Source organism: Dipodomys merriami, unplaced genomic scaffold, assembly GCF_024711535.1.
Source record: "Dipodomys merriami isolate MVZ:Mamm:240054 unplaced genomic scaffold, mDipMer1.0.p SCAF_16, whole genome shotgun sequence".
Lineage (NCBI taxonomy): Eukaryota > Metazoa > Chordata > Mammalia > Rodentia > Heteromyidae > Dipodomys > Dipodomys merriami.
Window position 1 is genome coordinate 13,394,288 of NW_027202937.1, and position 23,208 is coordinate 13,417,495.

Genomic DNA, 23,208 nt, shown 5'->3' on the forward strand with positions numbered 1-23,208 from the left:
AGTCGTTGACTGTGCAATTTATGTTACCAGGGATATGTAAGTGGTCACTGTGATGTCATAGAAGAGGTGGGGCGGGGTAAGTGTGATGCTGATGTAAATTCAGCACTGGAAGCTTGTGGCCTTCCCAGCCAGCCACGTTACTGAGTCTACCCAAGGTAAATCAGGTCCCTTTCGCAGCACGGATGGTTGAAAATGCCATACAACGTGGAAACACACAGGAGGCTGAGTAGAGAACGTGATCAGCAAATGTCTGCAGAAGCTAAACGAATCCTCCATTGGATGGTAGAACCCAGTCTTCCACAGGATCTTACTCCTGGTATACCACTTGAGGCATGACCCCAGCCTTGTTTGCTTTTATTATTTTCTGAATAAGGTCTCACTTTTTACCCAGCCAGACTGCATCACAGTCTTCCTATTTATACTTCCTGTGTAGCTGGAATGATGAGTTTGATGTTTTGTTTTTTGATTGAGATGGTCTTTGAACCTTTGGTCTTGGCTGGCTTCTAACCATAATCTTTGCGATTTTTGCCCTTTGAGTATGTAGGATTAAAGGTGTGGCTCACTAAGCCTGGCTTCTCTATCTTCTAGCCTCTCCCTCCATTACTTTTAGTATCTCATTGTAGACATCTTTCACCTCCTTCATTGTTTATCTTTTGAGACTATGATGAATGGGATTGTTGTCCCCAATTTCTTTCTCAGTAAATCTATTGTTAGTATATAGGAAAGGTGTTGTTCGTAGGTTGCAAGTGTTTATTTAGACCTTTGGGATCCTTTAAGTATATCTTCTGCAAATAAGCATAATCTCAGCTCCTCTAATACTTGTCTTTTCCTTTTCATTTGCCTTTTCTTGTGTGTGTGTGTGTGTGTGTGTGTATCTGTTGTTCATGTGTGTGTCTGTTCTCTCTGTTATAGGTTGTGGGCCTGGGTGCTGTCCCTGAGCTCTTTGCTAAGGCTAGCAAAGAGCTAGCCTTTAAGCCATAGTACCACTTCTGTTTTTTCTGGTGATTAATTGGAGATGATTCTCACAGACTTTGCTTTCAGCCACCATACTCATATTTTAGCCTCCTGAGTAAATAGGATTATACGTGTGAGCCACCAGTGCCAAGCTCTACCTTTTTCCTTTCCTCTTTCTTTGGGGCTGGGAAGGAGGCTTAGTGGTAGAGTGCTTGCCTTGCATGCACGAGGCCCTGGGTTCGATTCCTCAGCACCACATAAGCAAAAAGGAAAAAAAAAGCTGGAAGTGGCACTGTGGCTCAAGTGGTAGAGCGCTAACCCTGAGGTGAAGAGCTGAAGGACAGTGCCCAGGCCCAGAGTTCAGGCCCCACAACCGGACCCCCCCCCAAAAAAAGAAAAGAAAATGTTACCAAAGGAGGATAATCTTAAGAGAGGATCTCAAAGTCTCAATAGCTATATGCATATAATCATTTAAAATAAAATATTTATCAAAATGAACTCCAAGAAATAGAAACAAGAGGTGTTTTTTTTCCTTTGTTGTTGTTTTTGTTTTCTTTACCTTTATCTGTCTTTGGGAAGGTAAGGGTGGCACAGAAAGGGTGGGTCATAGGGTGAACAAATGCAGCAGTGATACTAGATACCATGTTGGAAATGACCTATTCAACTTGAAGGGAGACAGGAGGGAAAAACTGGGAGAAAATGAGGGAAAGGGTAACACTTCAAAAAGAAATGTAATCAGGGCTGGGAAGGTGGCTCAGTGGTAGAGTGCTTGCCTTGCATGCATGAGGCCCTGGGTTCAATTCCTCAACACCACATAAGCAGAAAAGCCAGAAGTGGCTCTAGTGGTAGAGTGCTAGCCTTGAGCTGAAGAGCTGAGGGACAGCACCCAGGCCCAGAGTTCAGACCTCATGACCAATAAAAAAAAAAAAAGACATGTAATCAATATCTAACATATAACTATAACTCCTCTGTATATCACCTTTACAGTAACAATAAATAATTGGTTAATTAGAAGTGTGAAAAAAATCTGTGACACAAACCAATGAAAGAATGAAATAAAAACAAGTTATGCCTGAAGGTCTACCAGCAGGAAGTGGAGGAGTGTACACAGAGGGTTAGGGAACATGAACATGGTGGAAGTACTTTATGTACACACATGGAAATGTTGCAATGAACTCCTCTAGTGTAACTAATATATGTAAATAGACTCATTTAAATTCCAGAAAATCATTTATTAAACTAGTTCTGCTCTTTATTTATCTGGCTTTTCTGTATTTATTTACTTATGGATGATTTATTTAATGATTCAAAAGTAAAATCTAGTACATTTGGAAATCAAATGTGTTTGTTTAGATCACATTTAACAAGGGTTTGTTGTTAAACTTGCTTCACCAGATAACTAATTGGACATAAGAAGCATTTCCATAGAGACTGTTCCAAGGAACTTTCTCTGGTGACTCAGTTGGGAGAAGGACTCATGAATGACTTCTGCGAAAATATGGCCCACGAGATTATAGGAAAAGCATACAAATAGAATGCCCATAAGACATACTTGATATTGCTTTTGTAACATAGACTTTTTTCTTCTTTCAGTACCGTGTATCTTCTGAACATTACAAGTTCTGAAGGTCATGCTTAAATATGCACCATTGGACTACAGCTTCTCCATTGTTCTCTGCAAGTTTTGAAATTTTCAAGTTTATTCCTTCACAATTCCATTTTTATTGCAGGATTTTTATCTAAGTAAGGTAAGTGTAGACTGGTTTGGATGGGCCATGCATTCTCAGGGAATGCTGGAATATATGTAGACAATGATACCAAGACACATAGAAAAGGCCTAAAACATTTTATTTAAGAAACACTTTTTTTCTAGGTTTGTAACACAATGCCTCTTGCATCCTAGATAAGTGCTCTACTATCAGAGAACTCCCAGCCCATAAAACCTTTCCCATCCTTTGGGGGATACCTAATTTAGTGGCTCTAGGACCATCTAGATCTCTTAGTACTTATCTTCGATCTATTACTTCAAACAGTACTAAAATATTTAAATTTCAGTAAATTACCAAATTTCAGCAAGTTAACAAATTTAAATTACCAAATATGTGAAGAAAGAATGCATCATTCAATCATGTGGCCATAGCCCAAATAATTTTTTCCCAGTTTTAGGTGATTGAAATGAGGACTTAATACTGTTGCTCCTTGGTTGTGGCCTTTTACCAGTTGAACCATACCTCTAGTTTAACATGCTGCTGGACAATTAGAAATAGACTCTCATAGACTTTTCTACCTGCCTGGCTTCACACTGAGATACTCAGCCTCCTGAATAGTTAAGATTATGCATATGAGGCCACTACAACCTGGCTTACAAATCATTTTTAATAGGTCACAATTTAGTGGGTGACTCATTACCTGACAAGTAACTGTAACCCTTCTGTATGTTGCCTTTATAATAACAATTAAAAACAAAAAAAGTAAAATCAAAATATCAAAAATAAAAAAAATATTAATGGGTGAACTTTGGCGTATGGTTCAAGCAGAGTTTTTCAGGTCAGATAAAAATATCTTTTTTTCTTGTGATATTTTACTCTAGAAAGCTAAAAAGTGTTATAAATGTGAGTTAAGTAGTTTTTGTAAGATGTCATTTTAACATAAAAGGTGGTATGTATCTGTCAACCAGCTGTAGCAAAAACATAAACAGGAGAATTGTAGAGTCTCACAAAAAGTGAGACACTATTCAAAAACATCAAGAGCATAGGGGAGGGAAGGGATAGTTGGAGAAAAACAAAGGAGGGCGTAACAATGCCCAACAAGAAATGACCTTACTGAGGTAACTGTAACCTCTCTGTGCAGCATCTTTACAAGAAAATAAAATTTAAAAAAAAACAAGAGCAAAAAGAGCTAGAAACACGCCTCAAGTATTACAGTGCTTGCTTAGCAAACATGAAACTGTGAGTTTAAACCCCATTGCCACCCACTAAAGAGTGGACCAATATATAATATAGTTTTTATTATCAAATTAAATAAACAAAATAATAAAATATGAGTATAATAATACTACATGAAGAAACAATGTTTCTTGAATATGATAATTTAATAATGTAGATGATGGCAATTTTTTAAATATTACTTTTAACAATTCAATTCTTAGCATATTCTATCTGCAACTTAGAATAGTCACCATGAGAAGTTAGACTAAACTTATGTGATGTTATAATAATACCTTGAATAGTATCAGCCCACACTGTTTCAGAAAACATCACTGGAGCACAAATACCTTTATCTTTCTGTGTGTATACTGGGCCTGGAACTCAGAGCCTGAGTGTGCTCCCTCTTCGCATTTTGGCTCAAGTCTAGCATTCTACCACTTGAGCTACATTTCTGGCTTTAGCTCATTAATTGGAGGTAAGTGTCCCAAGACTTTCCTGCCTGGGCTGGTTTTAAACCACAATCCTCAGATCCCAGCCTCCTGAGTAAACAGTAATAAGAGAAGGTGCCATAAGTGCCTGACAGCTCCTCATCTTCTATACATGGTCAATGGGAAATAATAATTTATCATTTTGTCATAACTCCATCCTTTTTCTATAGGTGAAACTAATTGGAAAGAATGACAGTGATCAATGAGAGTCACCCACAACAGTTCATTCTACTAGGATTTGCTGACCAGCCTTGGCTGGAGCTTCCTCTATTCATTGTTCTTCTGATCACATACCCCATGGCCATGATGGGAAACATCGCCATCATCCTGGTGACCAGGTTAGACCCCCGGCTCCACAGCCCCATGTATTTCTTCCTCACCAACCTCTCCTTTTTGGACATGTGTTACACCACCAGCATCGTCCCTCAGATGCTGTTCAACCTGGGGAGCTCTGAGAAGACCATCAGCTACATGGGGTGTGCGGTTCAGCTTTATTTCTTCAGCACAATGGGGGCCACAGAATGTCTGCTCCTGGGTCTTATGTCCTTTGATCGCTACGTGGCAATCTGCAGACCTCTGCACTATACCCTCATCATGAACCAGCGCCTCTGCATCCTGTTAGTGTGCATCGTGTGGCTGTGTGGCATTATCTATGCTGTGTCAGAGGCCACAGTTACACTACAACTGCCATTGTGTGGCATCAATCAACTGGATCACTTGTTATGTGAGATTCCAGTTCTGATCAAGACTGCCTGTGGTGAAAAGGAAGCCAATGAGCTCGCGCTCTCTGTCATATGCATTTTTATATTAGCTATTCCTCTGTGCTTAGTTCTGGCTTCCTACACATGTATTGGACATGCTATATTGAAAATAAAATCTTCTGAAGGAAGGAAAAAGGCCTTTGGGACATGTTCCTCCCATCTCATTGTAGTTTTCTTATTTTTCGGCCCAGGAATTACTATGTACCTGCAGCCCCCCTCCTCCATCTCAAGGGACCAGCCCAAGTTCATGGCTCTCTTCTATGGAGTGGTGAGTCCTACCCTCAACCCCTTCATCTATACCCTGAGGAATAAGGATGTGAAGGGAGCATTAGTCAACCTGGTGAGGAGCATCTTCAGTTCTAAGTAATGCTTGATATCTATCGTTATTTTAGTAGGAATATGGGCTTCCTAGTAAATCTTGTATTATCATCTAAACTGGTGTTATTTGTTCTTCTTGTACAATGCTTATATTTCCTCATATTTTCTTCTTATATAAGGCAAAGATTATACTCAAATAGCCTGCACTCATATTAGTAATCAAATTTTACTAATTTTTAATTCTAATTGAAATAATAACAGTAAATGTGTTAAGTAAAAATTATAATATTAATTCAATATTTCAAGCTAATCATTGCAATATAGCATGACAGCAAATAGCATCAATGGATTCGTTATCAGTGTCACCTTAGACATATCTAGGTGGGGAGTGTGGCTTCACTGCATTCAGGGTGAAACACTGTTGTAGAAACATCATGAGTTTATCAACCTCAGTTTATGTAGATACTATTGCTCTTTCAAGGGGTAATTTTAAATCTTGTTTAACAATACGTGAAAAGTAATGCTTTAAACTAGAGAATATATGTTTAAATATTGAAATGAACAGCAGAGAGAAAGAGTATAGATATATCTTAATTATCCTTCTAAATATCATGAGTTTTCTGGATCAATGAAAGAATAATACTGATAATTAATCAAAACCTGGAAGCATGTTTGTACTTGGACTGGATTAGAATGTCTTTTCGAACTTCAATAATCATCATGTCAAAGAAATAAGGTGCATTTGTGAAATGACACATAATCTGGTTATATAAACAAATATGACAATCTTTTCACTGATACAAAGTGTGAAAACAAATAATACTTAAAATCTGTATCATTAACGATGTAATGTCCATATCTTTAATGTGGAACTATTACCACTAACTTAAACCATTATACTAAAATTAGATGCAATGTGTGAAAGCAATGCATTTAGGGTTTTTATATTCACCTAAGATTGCATTTTATGTTATTATATAAGAAAAATAATTACTCTTAAGGAAAACAATGGTCATTTGATATTTTTAGAATATCCTCTGGTGTGATCATTGAAAACTGAAAATATGGAAACAAGAGGTTCTCATTAGACCCTGGATGTAGTTCATTCTTTTTTCTCTATTGTTTTTTATTCTTTCTTCATTTCTCTTATTTTGTACCTTGTGTTTTGCATAATAGACAATGCAATATGTGGTAGGGAAAGGGAATCAGAGAAACAGTAAACAACAGATGAACAACAGCAACCTTGATACTCACTTGACACTGTTGGGTAGGAACATTGCAACTTGGGCAGGGGATGGAGGAATAGGAAAGGGAAAGGAGGGATGGAGTAACAATGATTACAAACAAATGTACTTATTGCCAATGTAACTCTAACCCCCTCCTCATCACCTTTTCAATAAAATAAAAAAAATATAGAAATAAAAATAAAAATAAATTAACAGCAACCTGATCCACTCACTCAATGGTTTGTTCTGGAAAGCAATGGGTATGTTTATATTTAGGTTGGAAAAATTCTAAGTAACTTAACAATGGAATGATTTCTGGTTGTTGCTGATTGTCATAAAATGTTCATAATTTTAACAAACATGAACATGCCTGCATGCATACATATGTACATACATATATACATAACAAAAATTATCTCCTAAAATCCAAGCACAGAGGTTTAGGGGAAATCATGAGTTTGAGGATCTAGCTTCAATCTAAAACCACAAATCTGTCTCAACTCAAAACTACAGATTCCATGATGTTATGTAATACCTTTATTTTCACTAGTTAAGATGGTCTTTGTCTTAATCTCACATATACATAAATGCAGTAATCCTAGACTTTGGAGGCAAACCTGACAATAATTGTATTAATAACATGCCTATTAAAATTGGTTGTAGATTTTAAAACTGTTCTCTTAAATTGTTCTTGGAGCAAAGTCTTGACAAAACAACCAGAAAATGATGAACAGAATGGTAGTAGGAAGTCTTTGCCAATCAGTAGCTCCCTTGAATATAAATGAATTGAATCCTCCAATCAAGAAAAGGTGAAAAGATGATGACTAAGATGCTGCAGTCATTATAGCCATAAAGACATAACGTTTTAAACAACTTTGTGTATAAAACTATCTTCATTGGTGGGGGAGCAGGGGGGAAGGATGGGAAGGGTTGGGAAGGGGAAACAAAGGAGGAGGCTATAATGCTTGATAAGAAATGTACTCATTATCTTGCCCATGCAATTGTAACCCCTCTGTACAGTATTTTCACAATAAAAATAAATAAAAATTAAAAAACTATCTTCATAAGAGCAAAAAGAATGACAAACCAGTGCCTAAGGATGGAGACTCTGAAACAGCCAATATGTCAGGCATAAACTTGAAGACTTGAGCTGTAGCTGGTTGCTAAACAACACATCAACTTCAAACATAGGACAAATCTGACTTTGGATTGTCCTCTAGTGCTGGAATGCAGACAAGATATGATGGACAGACAGCAAAACTGAAATATGCCATGTATGCTTGAGATAATGACAGTGACTGTAGGCTCAGAGAAAACAGTTTGGCTAGAAAAATGCCCAGAAAACAAAGTCAAACTACAGAGATTGGAATAAACACCTAATCCTTCACTAATCCTTCACTATGCAGGAAATGGCACACTGGACAAAACAGCATGCTTTTTTGGGAAAACATAACCTAACCTAACCCAATAAAATACCAAAAGCTGATTAGGTAGCAACTATTATGGGTGATCTCTTGAATTTAATACATCTGTTGTAGAAAAACTCAGTGAACTTCAAAAGAATATAGATAAGTGATTTTAAAAGGTTTAACAAACAGATGAATATATTTTTAAAAAATAAAGCAGTCCCATGTTAAAAAAGACATTAAGGAAAATTTAAAAGGTATAAGGAACATCAATAGCAAAACAAACAAAAGACATGATAACTACACTCAAACACAAGTTACATGAAAATACACTCAGAAGAAAAGAAAATGAAGAGTAAAAACAAATTATACTGTGGCATAGTGTCAAGTGAGTCTTTCAACTTTACAGTTGAAAAGGGACTTCAAATGCCAAAGAAAAATAAAATCTTAATAAGAAACTTGACTTGTGAAAGGTGCTGAACAAACGTGTGTGTAGTACTTGGATATTTATACTCTCGGTTCTTGGAATTGTATTATGTGGAATAAGCCTAGATGTCCAACAATGGATGAATGGATAAATTGTGTATGGACAATGGAGTATTTCTCCTAAAAATTAATGAAATTTTGCCATTTGTACAAAAATGGACAGAAGTGGAGGTCATCTTGTTGAGCAAAATAAGAGATCTATTTTATGTTTGCTCACACATGTGGAATATAGGCCTAAAGACAAACAAATATGCAGGCAGAAAAACTTATAAAGATTCAAGGGAGACCACTGGGAGATGAAACCAGTAGGGGATAACGTGACAAGGAAGGTTGGGCGTAAATAAGATTGAAGTATATTATATATGTGTATAGAAGTGTCATCACCAAATGCATTATTTTATTTTAGGAAGATAAATATACAGTTATGTGAAGGTCAAAGAATGCTCCAATGAATGGCTGCAACATGCAAATATTCTCAGAAGCTCATGAAGTTTTCCCCAAAATAGAACACATTTTAAGTCACAAGCAGGTCTTTAACATTGTAAGAAAATGGAAATAATCTGGTAGTTTATCAGGTCATAATAGAATTAAGATAAAAATCAATTGCAGAAGAATCTACTGAAAATCCAACAAAAAGAGATCAAACAGTATATTGATAAATGATCACTAAATCAACACAAACATAAAGGCAAAATGTTAAAAATTGCTGGATTAAAATGAAAAAGATTTACAAGACAAGCATGCATTGTTGAAGTTACCATATCAACTTGGTCTAACTGGTAACTAATAAAATTGATGTCTACAAATTTTCACATAGAAGTGATCCAGTTGATTATGAACACACACGTGCAACTTGAAGGTCATTATGACTTCTAAGAAGGAATAAGCCATTCCACCCAACAACACGATCAACACTAAGAGAAGGTGGGTGCACTGGCTCATGAAGAGGGTCTGCAGATGTCCATATAGAAATCAAAAGACATCATGGCCAAGAGCAGGCTTTCCGAACACCCCACACACACACACACACATTGTGCTGTAGAAATAAAGCTGAACCACACATGCAGTGTAGCTGATTGTCTTTGTTGAGCTTCCTAAGCAGAAAAGCATCAGAGGGATGATGCTGGTGACGATGCACATGACCAAAAAGGAGAGGTTGGTGAGGAAGAAATATATGGGGCTGTGGAGATGGGGATCTAACCTGGATACCAGGATGATGGCAATGTTTCCCAGCAAGGCCATGGGGTATGTGATCAGAATAACAATGAATACAGGAAGCTCCAACCATGGACGGTCAGCAAAACCTGGTAGAGTGAACTCTGGGGTGGCTGTCATTCACTAGTATCATTATCTTAGAATATGATGAGGAAAAAGTCACAATAGGCTAAAACACTACTAAGCTTTGATATGCAAAAACAGAGATAAGGCACAATAAATTCAGTGACAAATGATATGAAGGGTATGGAACCAGTTGACTCCTTTTCTCCTGACACCATAAATTAAAGGGAATTCCCAGCCACCAGTGAACTAAACAATCTGAATCTCAATTTTTTTATATTGTACTAGAACACTGACCAGAAAGGAGTCCTTAATATAATGTAGACCAAACACAAAGGGATCACACACAAAAGAGATATGGATGTGCTCTCATTTTCAAACTTTGTCACCCATGCAAAACATCAGCAGAAATTGTTAAAATGAAGTTTCTGGGTTTCTATCTCCAGGTGCCTGTTAGCACAGCTGTGTCACGGGGCATTGAATCACGTGGCTCCTCTGAAATGCTGCTGCTAGACAGTGCTGCAAAGGTAAAAAGAGTTAAGTTTTTGAGGTAGGATGAATAGAAAGAGCAAAAACTCTGGAATCCCTAAGAAAGGCACAGTCACCCACACTTTGTCATGGAAATTAAGACAACTTTGGTGTTAAATGATCTATCTTAACTACTCTGAATTGAACAGGTTAATGAGACAGGGTCTCACTGTGTTGACCATGTTGGTATTGAATTCAGCAGCTCAAGTGATACTCTGGTCATCTGTCATTAGCCAGTACAGAAACTACAGGGATGCGTTACCACACCCAGCTTAATTTTACCACCAGTTTCCTAAATTACCAGTTGAGGAGATATACTTCCCTCCACACTTAAGAATTATGTGTTTATACTCTGTTTCTGACTTAAATACTAGAATGAGACTTGGAGCCTCTTTCAATGTTACCATTTATCTGTCTTGTAGGAATTTTATTGAGTGGGATTTGACAGCATTATCATTGTCTCCTAATGATAGATAAACAACTGAAACTCAAGTTTTGACCCTACAAGCAACTACTATCAAGAGAAAAATATGCCAAATTCCCAATTAAATTCCAAAGACTTGTTCAAAGCCAAAAGCAAGTTGCATTTTCTCTACCAACATTCTTTGTTTCCAGATGAGTTACCTTGAACACAATAGTGTCCTCCTCTTGTGAAAATCTTTTGATAGAAAAAATTAGGCAATGTGGGGTTTGCTTATACTGTGAGTGTTGAACTAAGTTTCATAAAACCTACTATATTCTGTCATTTGATTATGTAAGAGATTTCTACTTCATCCCGGTATTCATTTCTCAAGATACTGTGCTTACTGAAATTTAAATGTTTTTAGGGTAGGTCTAAATAAGATGCTGAGAAGGATCAACTACTAAAACAAGTCTATTAGTTTTGAGAGCTATTAGATATTTCCAAACTTTGAAAAGGCTTCCAGAAATATTCCTCACCTTTCATATGCATAATGTATAACATGATCTACACATTCCAGCCTTCCCTCAGAATGCATAACTCTCACAGACATCTAATTGCTTACCTTATCTTGACAAAGATAAACTGGTAAAAGAAATTCAGTAGTGCTTTTCATGCTTGTAGCAAATCGTTCAATATTTGAGAATTTCCATCAAAGTTCCTAGCCTTCTCTATTGATATCAATGTCAAAAGGACAAAATAATGAATTAGGCAATCCAGAAAAATATGTAAACAGTTTTGTGGCTGTGTTATGTATATACTGTGCCTGATTCCTCTTGAGCATTTTTTGTGTGTTTTTTGTTTGGTTGTTTTTTCACTTGTGGGGCTTGAACTCTGGGCCTGGGTGCTGTCCCTCAGCTCTTCAGCTCAAGACTAGCACTTGAGCCACATTCATCTAGTACTTCAGCCACAGTGCCACTTCCAGTTTTTCTAAGTGGTTTATTGGAGATAAGAGTCTCACAGACTTTCTAGCCCAGGTGGCTTTGAACTGTGATCCTCAGATCTCAGCCTCCTGAGTAGCTAGAATTACAGGCAGGAGCCACCAGCGCATACCTTGGGCATTGTTTTTTAACATGGACAACTCATTTATTCTCCCAGGTGACTTAAAAGAATATTCCTTGGGAAACAGTTCTTTATGGAAAGTATTCTTATGTTTAATTAGTTCACAAATAAGAACAGTTTGGTAACAAGTGGACACTGTCCTCGAAAGTGTCATAAAATAACCCATTCAATTGCTCATTACACTGGAGTTTGAAAATTAGTACATCTAGAGATTTTTATAATTAAGTACTACAAAATAAAGAGGGATCAAGAAGAGAAAATGCAAAATAGGAAAGAGAAGAAAAAGACTGGAATAGAGAAACAGGGAAAGCTAGAATCATTGTGGGAGCAGTGTAAAATGAGAAAAAGACAAAGGAATCAAAAACAAATAAAAATAAAAGGGAAAGGAGAAAAGCAGTCATCTAACTACAACCATCACTTTAAACATGTAAAAAACAAAAACACAGCAATCAATATTTTTTCCTCTGTGTCCTAAAGATAGTAGGTCTTTAATCCTGAGGTTTATAAAGGGGCTGCACCATGGCCTGGTTTCTGTGGTATGTGGAATTCAGGACAACATTGACCTGGAAGCAGACCTACCGGTACAGGGAATGTAGAGGCTGCCTTCCATCAGTGCCTGGTCCAAGACAAAAAAAAATGTCCCAGGTTGAATGTCTCTGTCTATATTGGTTTCTCCTGGGCACTAAATTCCCAAGCAGTGGCTGTGGCCCCTTAATCTCTGTTTCTCCACAAGTACACAAGGCAGTGGAGACAATGAAGCATGCAGTAACTGGGCCAACCAAGCGATTGTATGCAATCTTTGTGCTTCACAATTCTTGGACTTAACACTTTTGAAAGTACAATTCATGTTATAGTTTCAGCTCTGCCACCAGTACGAGTCCTCACAGCTCAGTGGCTCATTTTTTAGTAATTTTAGACTTGCACATGTCAGCTTAACTTCAGTTAGCATTCCTCTTTACACCCCAGTAGCTTCTGATGACTCTTAAGCAAAACCTTAAGGTAAGTAGTAGAGTGGGGAACCCTTTGGGGTTTGGATCTATATACTTTTTAAAGGAAGCTGGACTTCACTTGCATCTGTGTGTCATGTGGTATGTTGATCTCCCACCTTGGATATTTTTCGTGAGTGTTTGATGATGTACACTTATGGATCTTCTAGATGCTTTCTTATTTTTTATTAAGTTTTCTGTTGTGAAAATACTGTACAGAGGGGTTACAGTTACATGAGCAAGATAATGAGTACATTTTTTTTTGTCAAGCATTGTTGTCTCCTCCTTTGCTTTTCCCCTACCATCCCATCCCTCCCACCTCCTCAACTACACCAACACCAGCCCCTCCCCCCCCCACCTAAATAGTAAAGTTCATTTTTCAACATAGTGTCTTCTACATTTCATTGTTGCAATGGGTCCACCTGTATCCCTATTTAAACATTTTGATTTTTTTTCCCTTCCCCTCCCCAAATTATACCAACATCAAATACAGAGAAAACAGGGGTTATACCATGGGGGAGGGACATACAAAGCAACAACAAAAAAAATCACATGGTACCTTTATAAATATGTTAGAAACAATAGCAAGAAAGGAAAAAACCCTTGTATCCCTATCTTGGGATTCATTTTGCTTAATATCATTTTATCTGACCTGGGGCCTGTCTTGTATTTCCATACAGATTCTCTCCTTTACCATTTTACTGTGCACAATATGTTAGAGTTCAATGTTTTCTTTATAAACCCCAAGTTCAGTACTTTTGCATTTTTGTCTGGATTCTATTATTCTCTGTGTGTATTTCTCATTTGATCTATTTTTCTGTCTGTTGTTACTCTTAATATATACTATAATAAATAGATTATAATAAATATATAATCTTTCTATAATACATGTAAATATCATATATATTAAGACATTAAATTCTATTTTAAAATGGAGGTAGGAAGGAGGGTAATGGAATATAATAGAAGGGTAGAACTTGTTTAAAGCATATTTGATGTATCTATGGAAATATTACAATGAAACTTTTTACAATTAAGGTATGCTAATAAGTACTAAATCACTCTTGATCCATTCATTGATTATAAGGAAATCTGAGTTGTTTCCATGACTGGGCTATTGTGATTAGTTCTGCAACGAACATGAGTTGGTAGATGCCTTTATTTTATCCTGACCTGCAATTTTTTTAATAAATTCTTAAGAGTGATATCACTGGGGGGTGAGGGACAGGGAAGATGGGAAGCAAAGGAGGAGGCAACAATCCTTGATAAGAAATGTACTCATTACCTTGCCCATGTAATTGTAACCCCTCTGTACGGTATTTTCACAATAAAATAAGTAAATAAATAAATAGAATGATATCACTGGCTCATAGGATAGTTTCGTTTTTCATTTTTTGAGGAATCTCCATACAGCCTTCCACCATGGTGGCACTAGTTCACATTCCTACCAACAATGTATAAGGGGTTTCTTTGTCTTCACATCCTTGCCAGCATTTATTTGTGTTCTTGTTAATCACCACTCTTTCTAAAGTGTGATGAAATCTCAGTACCGTTTTGATTTGTATATATGGCCAAAGATATATTTTTCATGTATTTATCAGCCATTTTTTTTCTTCTTTGGAGAATTGTTTGCTCAGTTGTTGGCTATGGGGAAGATTATTTATGAAAAGGTATCCACCACACATCTACTCCATGACTGTAATTGACTGTTTGGGGGATGAATGAGAAATGGGAGAGGGAAAGACAGGTGGAAGGTGAATAATGTTGAAATCCATTTCATCTATGTAGGAAGATGACACAGAGACACTCACTGAAAGCTGTTGAATAATGAGGAGGCAGAGGGGATAAAGAGAACAATCAATGCAGCTAATCTGATTAAAACATAATAAATGCATTGTGAAATACCATAATGTAACTCCTTTGTATAATTAATATACACTAAAAAAGAATTATACCCTTTAAAAATGAATGATAGGAATGTGAAACATCCTGCTTGGTGTGGGTATTAGTAGGAAGGGCAAAGTGAATAGGGAGGGTGAAGGAGGTTGACTATAACCAAAATACTTTATAGACATCTGTGAAAATAGGAAACTAAAACTTGAAAGATTGGTTTGGAAAGGGAAGAGGGAGAATGGTGGTGAGTCTGATCAAGGTACATTATATGTATGTATGGGTGTGTCAAAATGAAAGTCCCTTGTACAACTAATTGATGCTAATGAAAATATTACCAAAGGAAGATAATCTTAAGAGAGGATCATAAAGGCTCAATAGCTATGTGCATATGATCATTTAAAATAATATTTATCAAAATGAATTCCAAGAAATAGAAACAAGAAGTGTTTTTCTCTTTGTTGTTGTTTTGTTTTCTTTACCTTCAGTCTTCTTTGTTAGTTTATCTATCTTTGGGAAGATAAGAGTAACACAGAAAGAGTGGGTCATAGGATAAACAAATGTAGCAGTGATACTCACTAGGCACTATTTGAAAATGAACTATTCAACTTGTAAGGGGAGACTGGAGGGAAAAACTAGGAGAAAGTGAAGGAAGGGGAGGCAGTGTTCCCAAAAAAAAAAAAAATGTAGGAAATAATGCTGTGGTTCAAGTGATAGAGTGCAAGCCTTGAGCTGAAGAGCTAAGGGACAGTGCCCAGACCCAGAGTTCAAGCCACATGACTGACAAAAAAAGAAAAAGGAAAAAGGAAATACAGCTAAAGCCACCCCTGAGTTGAGCTGGGCACTGGTGGATCAGGTCTGTAAGCCTAGCTACTCAGGAGGCTGAGATCTGAGGATCATGGTTCAAAGCCAGCCCGGGCAGGAAAGTCTGTGAAACTCTTATCTCCAAAAAACTACCAGAAAGCAGCAAGTGGAGCTGTGGCTTCAGTGTTAGAGCACTAGCCTTGAGGTGAAGAGCTGAGGAACAGCACCCAAGCCCAGAGTTCAAGCCCCTCAACTAAGAAAAAAAAAAATGTAATCAACACCTAGCGTATATCTGTAACCCCTCTGTATATCACCTTTACAGTAACAATAATTAATTAATTGGTAAATTAAAAATATTTTTAAAAATCTGTGAACCAAACCAAAGAAAGAATGAAAATAATATAAAAACAAGCTATGTTTGAAGTCTACCAGCAGGATTTGGGAGGGTGTACACAGAGGGTTAAGGAACATGAATATGGTGAAAGTACTTTATATATATGTATGGAAATATTGTGATGAACTCTTCTAATGTAACTAATATATGCAAATAGACATTTAAATTCCAGAAAATCATTTAATAAACTAGCTCTGATTTTCTGTATTTTAATTATTTATTGCTATGGTTTATTGTTCATTATTTTATGATTCAAAGGTAAAATCTAGTACATTTGCAAATTAAATATTTAGATCACAGTTAACAGGGACTTACTCTAAAACACACTTCACCAGATAATTAATTGTACATAAGAAGCATTTCCATAGAGACTACTGTTCAAGGAAATTTCTCTGATGACTCAGCTGGGAGAAGGATTCGTGAATGGCTTCTGTGAAAACATGGCCCAAGAGATTACAAGAAAAGCATACAAATAGAATGCCCATAAGACATACTTGGTATTGCTTTTGTAACATAGACTTTTTTCTTTCAGTACTCTATATCTTCTGAACATTACAAGTTCTCAAGGTCATGTTTAAATATGCACCATTGGACTACAGCTTCTCCATTACTCTATGCAAGTTTTGAAATTTTCAAGTTTATTCCTTCACAATTCCATTTTTATTGAAGGATTTTTAAGTAAGGTAAGTGTAAACTTGTTTTGATGGACCATGCATTCTCAGAGAATGCTGGAATATATGTAGACAATGATACCAAGACACATAGAAAAGGCCTAAAACATTTTATTTATGAAACACTTTTTTTTGTTCTGGGTTTGCAACACAATACCTCTTGCATCCTAGATAAGTGCTCTACTATCAGAGAACTCCCAGCCCATAAAACCTTTCCCATCCTTTGGGGGATACCTAATTTAGTGGCTCTAGGACAAACTAGATCTCCTAATACTTACTTTATCTTCCAGTCTATTACTTCAAACTAAAAGATTTAAATTTCAGTAAAGAGAATTTAAGACATATTAAGTTATAAATATATGAAGAAACAATGCATCATTCAATCATTTCACTATAATACAAATCATGTTTTCCCAGTTCTAGGGGTTGAATTGAGGGCTTAATTCTCCTACTCTTTTCTTTTTTGGTCGTGGGGCTTGAACTCTGAGTCTAGGTGCTGACCCTCAGCTCTTCAGTTCAAGGCTAGCACTCTACCACTTGAGCCACAGCGCCACTTTCTACTCTTTGCTTTTGAATGGTGTTCTACCAGGTAAACCATACCTTCAGTTTGACATGCTGCTGGACAATTAGAGATAGACTCTCATAGACTTTTCTTCCTGCCTGGCTTCACACTGTGAACCTCAGCTTCCTGAGTAACTAATATTACACATATAAGGCCAGTGTCACCTGGCTTATAAATCATTTTTAATATGTGGTCAAAATTTAATGTGTTTCCCTGGCTTACGTAACTATAGACCTCCTGTATATCACCTTTATAATAACAATTTAAAACTGAAACATTTTGAAAAATCAAAAACAGGGCTGGGAAGGTGGCTTGGTGGTAGAGTGCTTGCTTTGCATGCATGAGGCCCTGGGTTCGATTCCTCAGCACCACATAAGCAGAAAAAGCTGAAAGTGGCACTGTGGCTCAAGTGATAGAGCGCTAGCCTTGAGCTGAAGAGCTGAGGGACAGAGCCCAGGCTCAGAGTTCAGGCCCCATGACTGACAAATGTGTGTGTGTGTGTGTGTGTGTGTGTGTGTGTGTGTGTGTGTGTGTGTGTGTGTGTGTGTGTGTGTGTGTGTGTGAAGTCTGGCATATGTTTCAAGTAGAGTTTTTCATGTCAGATAAAAGTATGTTATTTTTCTTGTGATATTTACTCTCTATAAAACTAAAAAGTGTTATAAATGAGTTAAATAGATGATAAAAATTAAAACATGACTAACATACACCAGAATGAAAATATGAATGGGGATAATGTTTTTGTAAGATGCCATTTCAACATAAAAAGATGGTCTGGTGGTATGCACATGTCAACCCAGCTATACCAGAAACATAAATGGGAGACTTGTAGTCCAAGATGGCCCACACAAAAAGTGAGACACTAGTCAAAAGGGGCTAGAGCAAAAAGGGGCAGAAACATGCCACAAGTAATACAGTGCTTGTCTAGCAAACACAAAACTGAGTTTAAACCCCAGTGCTCCCCCCCAAAAGAACTAACCAGTGGGCCATTATATAATATATGATATTTATTATCATATAAAATAAATAAAATATGAAGATGATATGAAGATGATAATCCTACATAAAGAAACAATAATCATCTTGAGTTTAATAATTTAATAATGTAGGTGATGTCATTTTTAAAATATTACTTTTAACAATTCAATTCTTTTTTTTTTTTTTTATAGGAGTCTCACGGTCTCTCCTGCCCGGGCTGGCTTTGAACCGTGATCCTCAGATCTCAGCCTCCTGAGTAGCTAGGATTATAGGCGTGAGCCACCAGCGCCCGGCGAGATCCTTTTTCTTTTTTTTTCTTTTTTTTTTTGGTCCGGTTGTGGGGCCTGAACTCTGGGCCTGAGCACTGTCCCTCAGCCCTTCAGCTCAAGGCTAGTGCTCTACCACTTGAGCCACAGCACCACTTCCGGCTTTTTTCTTTTTGCTTATGTGGTGCTGAGGAATTGAACCCAGGGCCTCAGGCATGCAAGGCAAGCGCTCTACCACTGAGCCAACTTCCCAGCCCAACAATTCAATTCTTAGTATATTTATTCTATCTGCAACTTAGAACAGTCACCATGAACAGAACATAGACTGAATTTATGCTGTGGATAATAATATCTTGAATAGTATCAGTGCACACTGCTTCAGAAAACATCACTGGCATACCATACCTTCAGTGGAATCTTCAGATTTTGAAATTAAACTGTCACTGTCTCCTTAATTCATTTAAGACATTGGTTACTTTTTGATACTTAATCCTAAATTATTAGAAGATTATAGGTATGATCAGATAGGTATGGGAAATACGTTGTCCTTTATTATAGGGTCTGGTATGTATTCTCAATGACTTAATGCCCATGGGTACAAATGGCCAATTAAGGATTGGTTAAAATTATTATTATTTTCTTATCATTGATGAACACTCCTGGAATAACATTCAAATCTTCATACATTCCTATCTTAGGTGAGTACCATTTAGAGAAACCACAGGGTAGCTTTGAGGATTTAATGAAAATAAAGCATACCAAAACTGCCTTGTACCTATATGAATGCAATCTGACACTCTTCTCCATTAACTGATTAGTAAATTAATTCAGAATTTTGCCATGTGGCTTCACTCTTCATCTTTCTATTTGAACATTAACCATTTAACAGAAAATTGTTGGTTTCATGGATCATATCTCACCACTAAAAGAATGATTTAAATTAAAATCTTCATTATTGTTATACTGAATCCAAAAGTAAGCTTCAAAATACTTTTAAAATCAGGTAACTGGTTTTAACTTGTAATGGGATTTCAAGGGAAATTCAGTAATCTATTATAATATATAATATATTATATACATTTATATGTATATATTATATACATATATATGTATATATTACATATATACATTGTATATATAATATACATATAATTAGTATATATCATATATACTAGTAAGCTCTTGCATCTCATCTTTTGTGTGTAAACTAAGGATTGAACTCTAGGCCTGAGTGTTGTCTCTTAGTTTGTTGGCCCAAGTCTAGCACTCTACCACTTGAGCCACAGCTACACTTTGGGCTTTTTGCTGATTAATTGGAGATTAGAGTCCCATAGACTTTCCTGCCAGGGCTAGTTTTAAACCACAATCATCAGATCTCAGCCTCCTATAACACTGTATTATAGGCATGTTATAATATGAGGTACTTGACTGCACCTCATCTTCTATACATGGCCGATGCACAATTATATTTTATAATATTACCATAACTCCATCCTTTTTCTACAGGTGAAACTAATTGAAGAGAAATGACAGTGATCAATGAGAGTCACCCACAACAGTTCATTCTACTAGGATTTGCTGACCAGCCTTGGCTGGAGCTTCCTCTATTCATTGTTCTTCTGATCACATACCCCATGGCCATGATGGGAAACATCGCCATCATCCTGGTGACCAGGTTAGACCCCCGGCTCCACAGCCCCATGTATTTCTTCCTCACCAACCTCTCCTTTTTGGACATGTGTTACACCACCAGCATCGTCCCTCAGATGCTGTTCAACCTGGGGAGCTCTGAGAAGACCATCAGCTACATGGGGTGTGCGGTTCAGCTTTATATTTTTCATTTCATGGGGGCCACAGAATGTCTACTCCTGGCTCTTATGTCCTTTGATCGCTACGTGGCCATCTGCAGACCTCTGCACTACACCCTCATCATGAACCAGCGCCTCTGCATCCTGTTAGTGTGCACTGTGTGGCTGTGTGGCATTACTTATGCTGTGTCAGAAGCTACTGTTACACTACAACTGCCATTGTGCGGCGTCAATCAACTGGATCACTTGTTATGTGAGATTCCAGTTCTGATCAAGACTGCCTGTGGTGAAAAGGAAGCCAATGAGCTCGCACTCTCTGTCATATGCATTTTTATATTAGCTGTTCCTCTGTGCTTAGTTCTGGCTTCCTACACATGTATTGGACATGCTATATTGAAAATAAAATCTTCTGAAGGAAGGAAAAAGGCCTTTGGGACATGTTCCTCCCATCTCATTGTAGTTTTCTTATTTTATGGCCCAGGAATTACTATGTACCTGCAGCCCCCCTCCTCCATCACAAGGGACCAGCCCAAGTTCATGGCTCTCTTCTATGGAGTGGTGACTCCTACCCTCAACCCCTTCATCTATACCCTGAGGAATAAGGATGTCAAGGGAGCATTAGTCAACCTGTTGAGGAGCATCTTCAGTTCTAAATAATGCTTGATATCTATCAAGTTATTTATTTTAGTAGTAACATAGGCTTCCTAGTAACTAGTGATTGTCTTATCGTATAAACTGGTATTATATGTTCTTCTTGTACAATCTTATGTTTCTTCTTATAATTTTTCTTCTTATATAAGGCAAAGATTATACTCAAATAGTCTACACTCACATTAGTAATCAAATTTTACTAATTTTTTAATTCTAATTGAAATAGTAATAGTAAATGTGTTAAGTAAAAGATAAATTATATTAACTCAATATTTCAAGCTAATCATTGTAATATAGCATGACAGCAAATAGCATCAATGGATTCGTTATCAGTGTCACCTTAGACATATTATGCATCATTTATCCATGTCTAGGTGGGGAGCGTGGCTTTATTGCATTCAGGGTGAAACACTCTGTGTTGTAGAAAAATCATGAGTTTATCAACCTCAGTTTATGTAGATACTATTGCTCTTTCAAAGGGTAATTTTAAATCTTCTTTAACTATACATGAAAAGTAATGTATTTTAAACTAGAGAATTTATGTTTAAATATTGAAATGAACAGCAGAGAGAAAGAGAGTGTAGATACTATGAGCTTTCTGGATAAATGAAAGAAGCAATACTGATAATTAACCAAAACCTGGAAGCATTTTTGTACATGGGCTGGATTAAAACGTCTTTTCAAACTTCAATAATCATCATGGGAAAGAAAAAAACGTGCATTTGTGAAATACATAATATGGTTATATAAAAAATGACAATCTTTTCACTGACACAAAATGTGAATACAAATGATACTTAAAATCTGTATCATTAATGATGTAATGTCTATATCTTTATTGTGGAACTAACACCACTAATAAAACATTATACTAAAATTAGCAGCAGTGTGTGAAAACAACACATTTGGGGTTTTTAATATAAAACTAATATTGCATTGTGTGTTATTACATAAGAAAAATGAATACTCTTAAGGAAAACAATGGTCATTTGAAATTTTTAGAATATCCTCTGGTGTGATCATTGAAAACTGAAAATATGGAAACAAGAGGTTCTCCTTGAACCTTGTATGTAGTTCATTCTTTTGTATCTATTGTTTTTTATTCTTTCTTCATTTCTCTTGGTTTTTTGTACCTTGTGTTTTGCATAATAGACAATGCAATATGTGGTAGGGAAAGGGAATCAGAGAAACAGTAAACAACAGATGAACAACAGCAACCTTGATACTCACTTGACACTGTTGGGTAGGAACATTACAACTTGGGCAGGGGATGGAGGAATAAGAAAGGGAAAGGAGGGATGGAGTAACAATGATTACAAACAAATGTACTTATTGCCTTACTTATGTAACTGTAACCCCCCTGCTCACCACCTTTACAATAAAATAAAAAATATAGAAATAAAAATAAAAATGAATTAACAGCAACCTGATCCACTCACTCAATGCTTTGTTCTGGAAAGCAATGGGTATGTTTATATTTAGCTTGGAAAAATTCTAAGTAACTTAACAGTGGAATGATTTCTGGTTGTTGCTGATTGTCATAAAATGTTTATAATTTTAACAAACATATACATGCCTGCATGCGTACATATGTACATACATATATACATAACAAAAATTCTCTCCTAAAATCCAAGCACAGAGGTTTAGGGGAAATCATGAGTTTGAGGATCTAGCTTCAAACCAAAACCACAAATCTGTCTCAAATCAAAACTACAGATTCCATGATGTTATATAATATCTTTATTTTTACTAGTTAAGATAGTCTTTGTCTTAATCTCACATATACATAAATGCAGTAATCTTAAACTTTGGCGGCAAAACCTGACAATAATTGTATTAATAACATGCCTATTAAAATTGGTTGTATTTTTTTTACAACTCTTCTCTTAAATTGTTCTTTGTACTGGGCTAGCTAAGCGGTAGACTAGAGAAAGGAGCAAAGTCTTGAGAAAACAACAAGAAAATGATGAACAGAATGGTAGTAACAAGTCTTTGCCAATCAGTAACCCCTTGAATATAAATGAATTGAATCCTCCAATCAAGGAAAGGTGAAAAGATGATGACTAAGATGCTGCAGTCATTATAGCCATAATGACATAACATTATAAATAACTTTGTGTATAAAACTATCTTCGTAACAGCAAAAAAATGACAAACCAGTGCCTAAGGATGGAGACTCTGGAACAGCCAATATGTCAGGCATACACTTGAAGACTTAATGTATCAGACTCCACTCCAGCAAGCAGGAGCTGTAGCTGATTGCTAAGCAACACATCAACTTCAAACACAGGACAAATCTGACTT

General features: G+C 36.6%; 2 protein-coding genes across 3 annotated transcripts; both read left to right on the plus strand.

Moving 5' to 3' along the window:
- The first annotated feature begins 70 nt into the window (after nt 1–70).
- On the plus strand, nt 71–5,529 carry LOC138827818 (olfactory receptor 2B11-like). Of its 2 annotated transcripts, none has more exons than XM_070023431.1 (3): nt 71–155; nt 2,548–2,702; nt 4,540–5,529. In XM_070023431.1, exon 3 carries the CDS (start codon nt 4,559–4,561, stop codon nt 5,495–5,497), a length of 939 nt encoding a protein of 312 aa, XP_069879532.1. In that variant the 5' UTR covers nt 71–155; nt 2,548–2,702; nt 4,540–4,558; the 3' UTR covers nt 5,498–5,529. The 2 variants fall into 2 exon arrangements, with proteins under 2 accessions (XP_069879532.1, XP_069879531.1); XM_070023430.1 differs by having other exon boundaries at nt 122–316.
- On the plus strand, nt 4,633–20,907 carry LOC138827819 (olfactory receptor 2B11-like). Its single transcript, XM_070023432.1, has 4 exons — nt 4,633–4,707; nt 5,322–5,398; nt 16,501–16,651; nt 19,949–20,907. The coding sequence occupies exon 4, from the start codon at nt 19,969–19,971 to the stop codon at nt 20,905–20,907; it is 939 nt and encodes a 312-aa protein (XP_069879533.1). The 5' UTR covers nt 4,633–4,707; nt 5,322–5,398; nt 16,501–16,651; nt 19,949–19,968.
- Nucleotides 20,908–23,208: the final 2,301 nt, after the last annotated feature.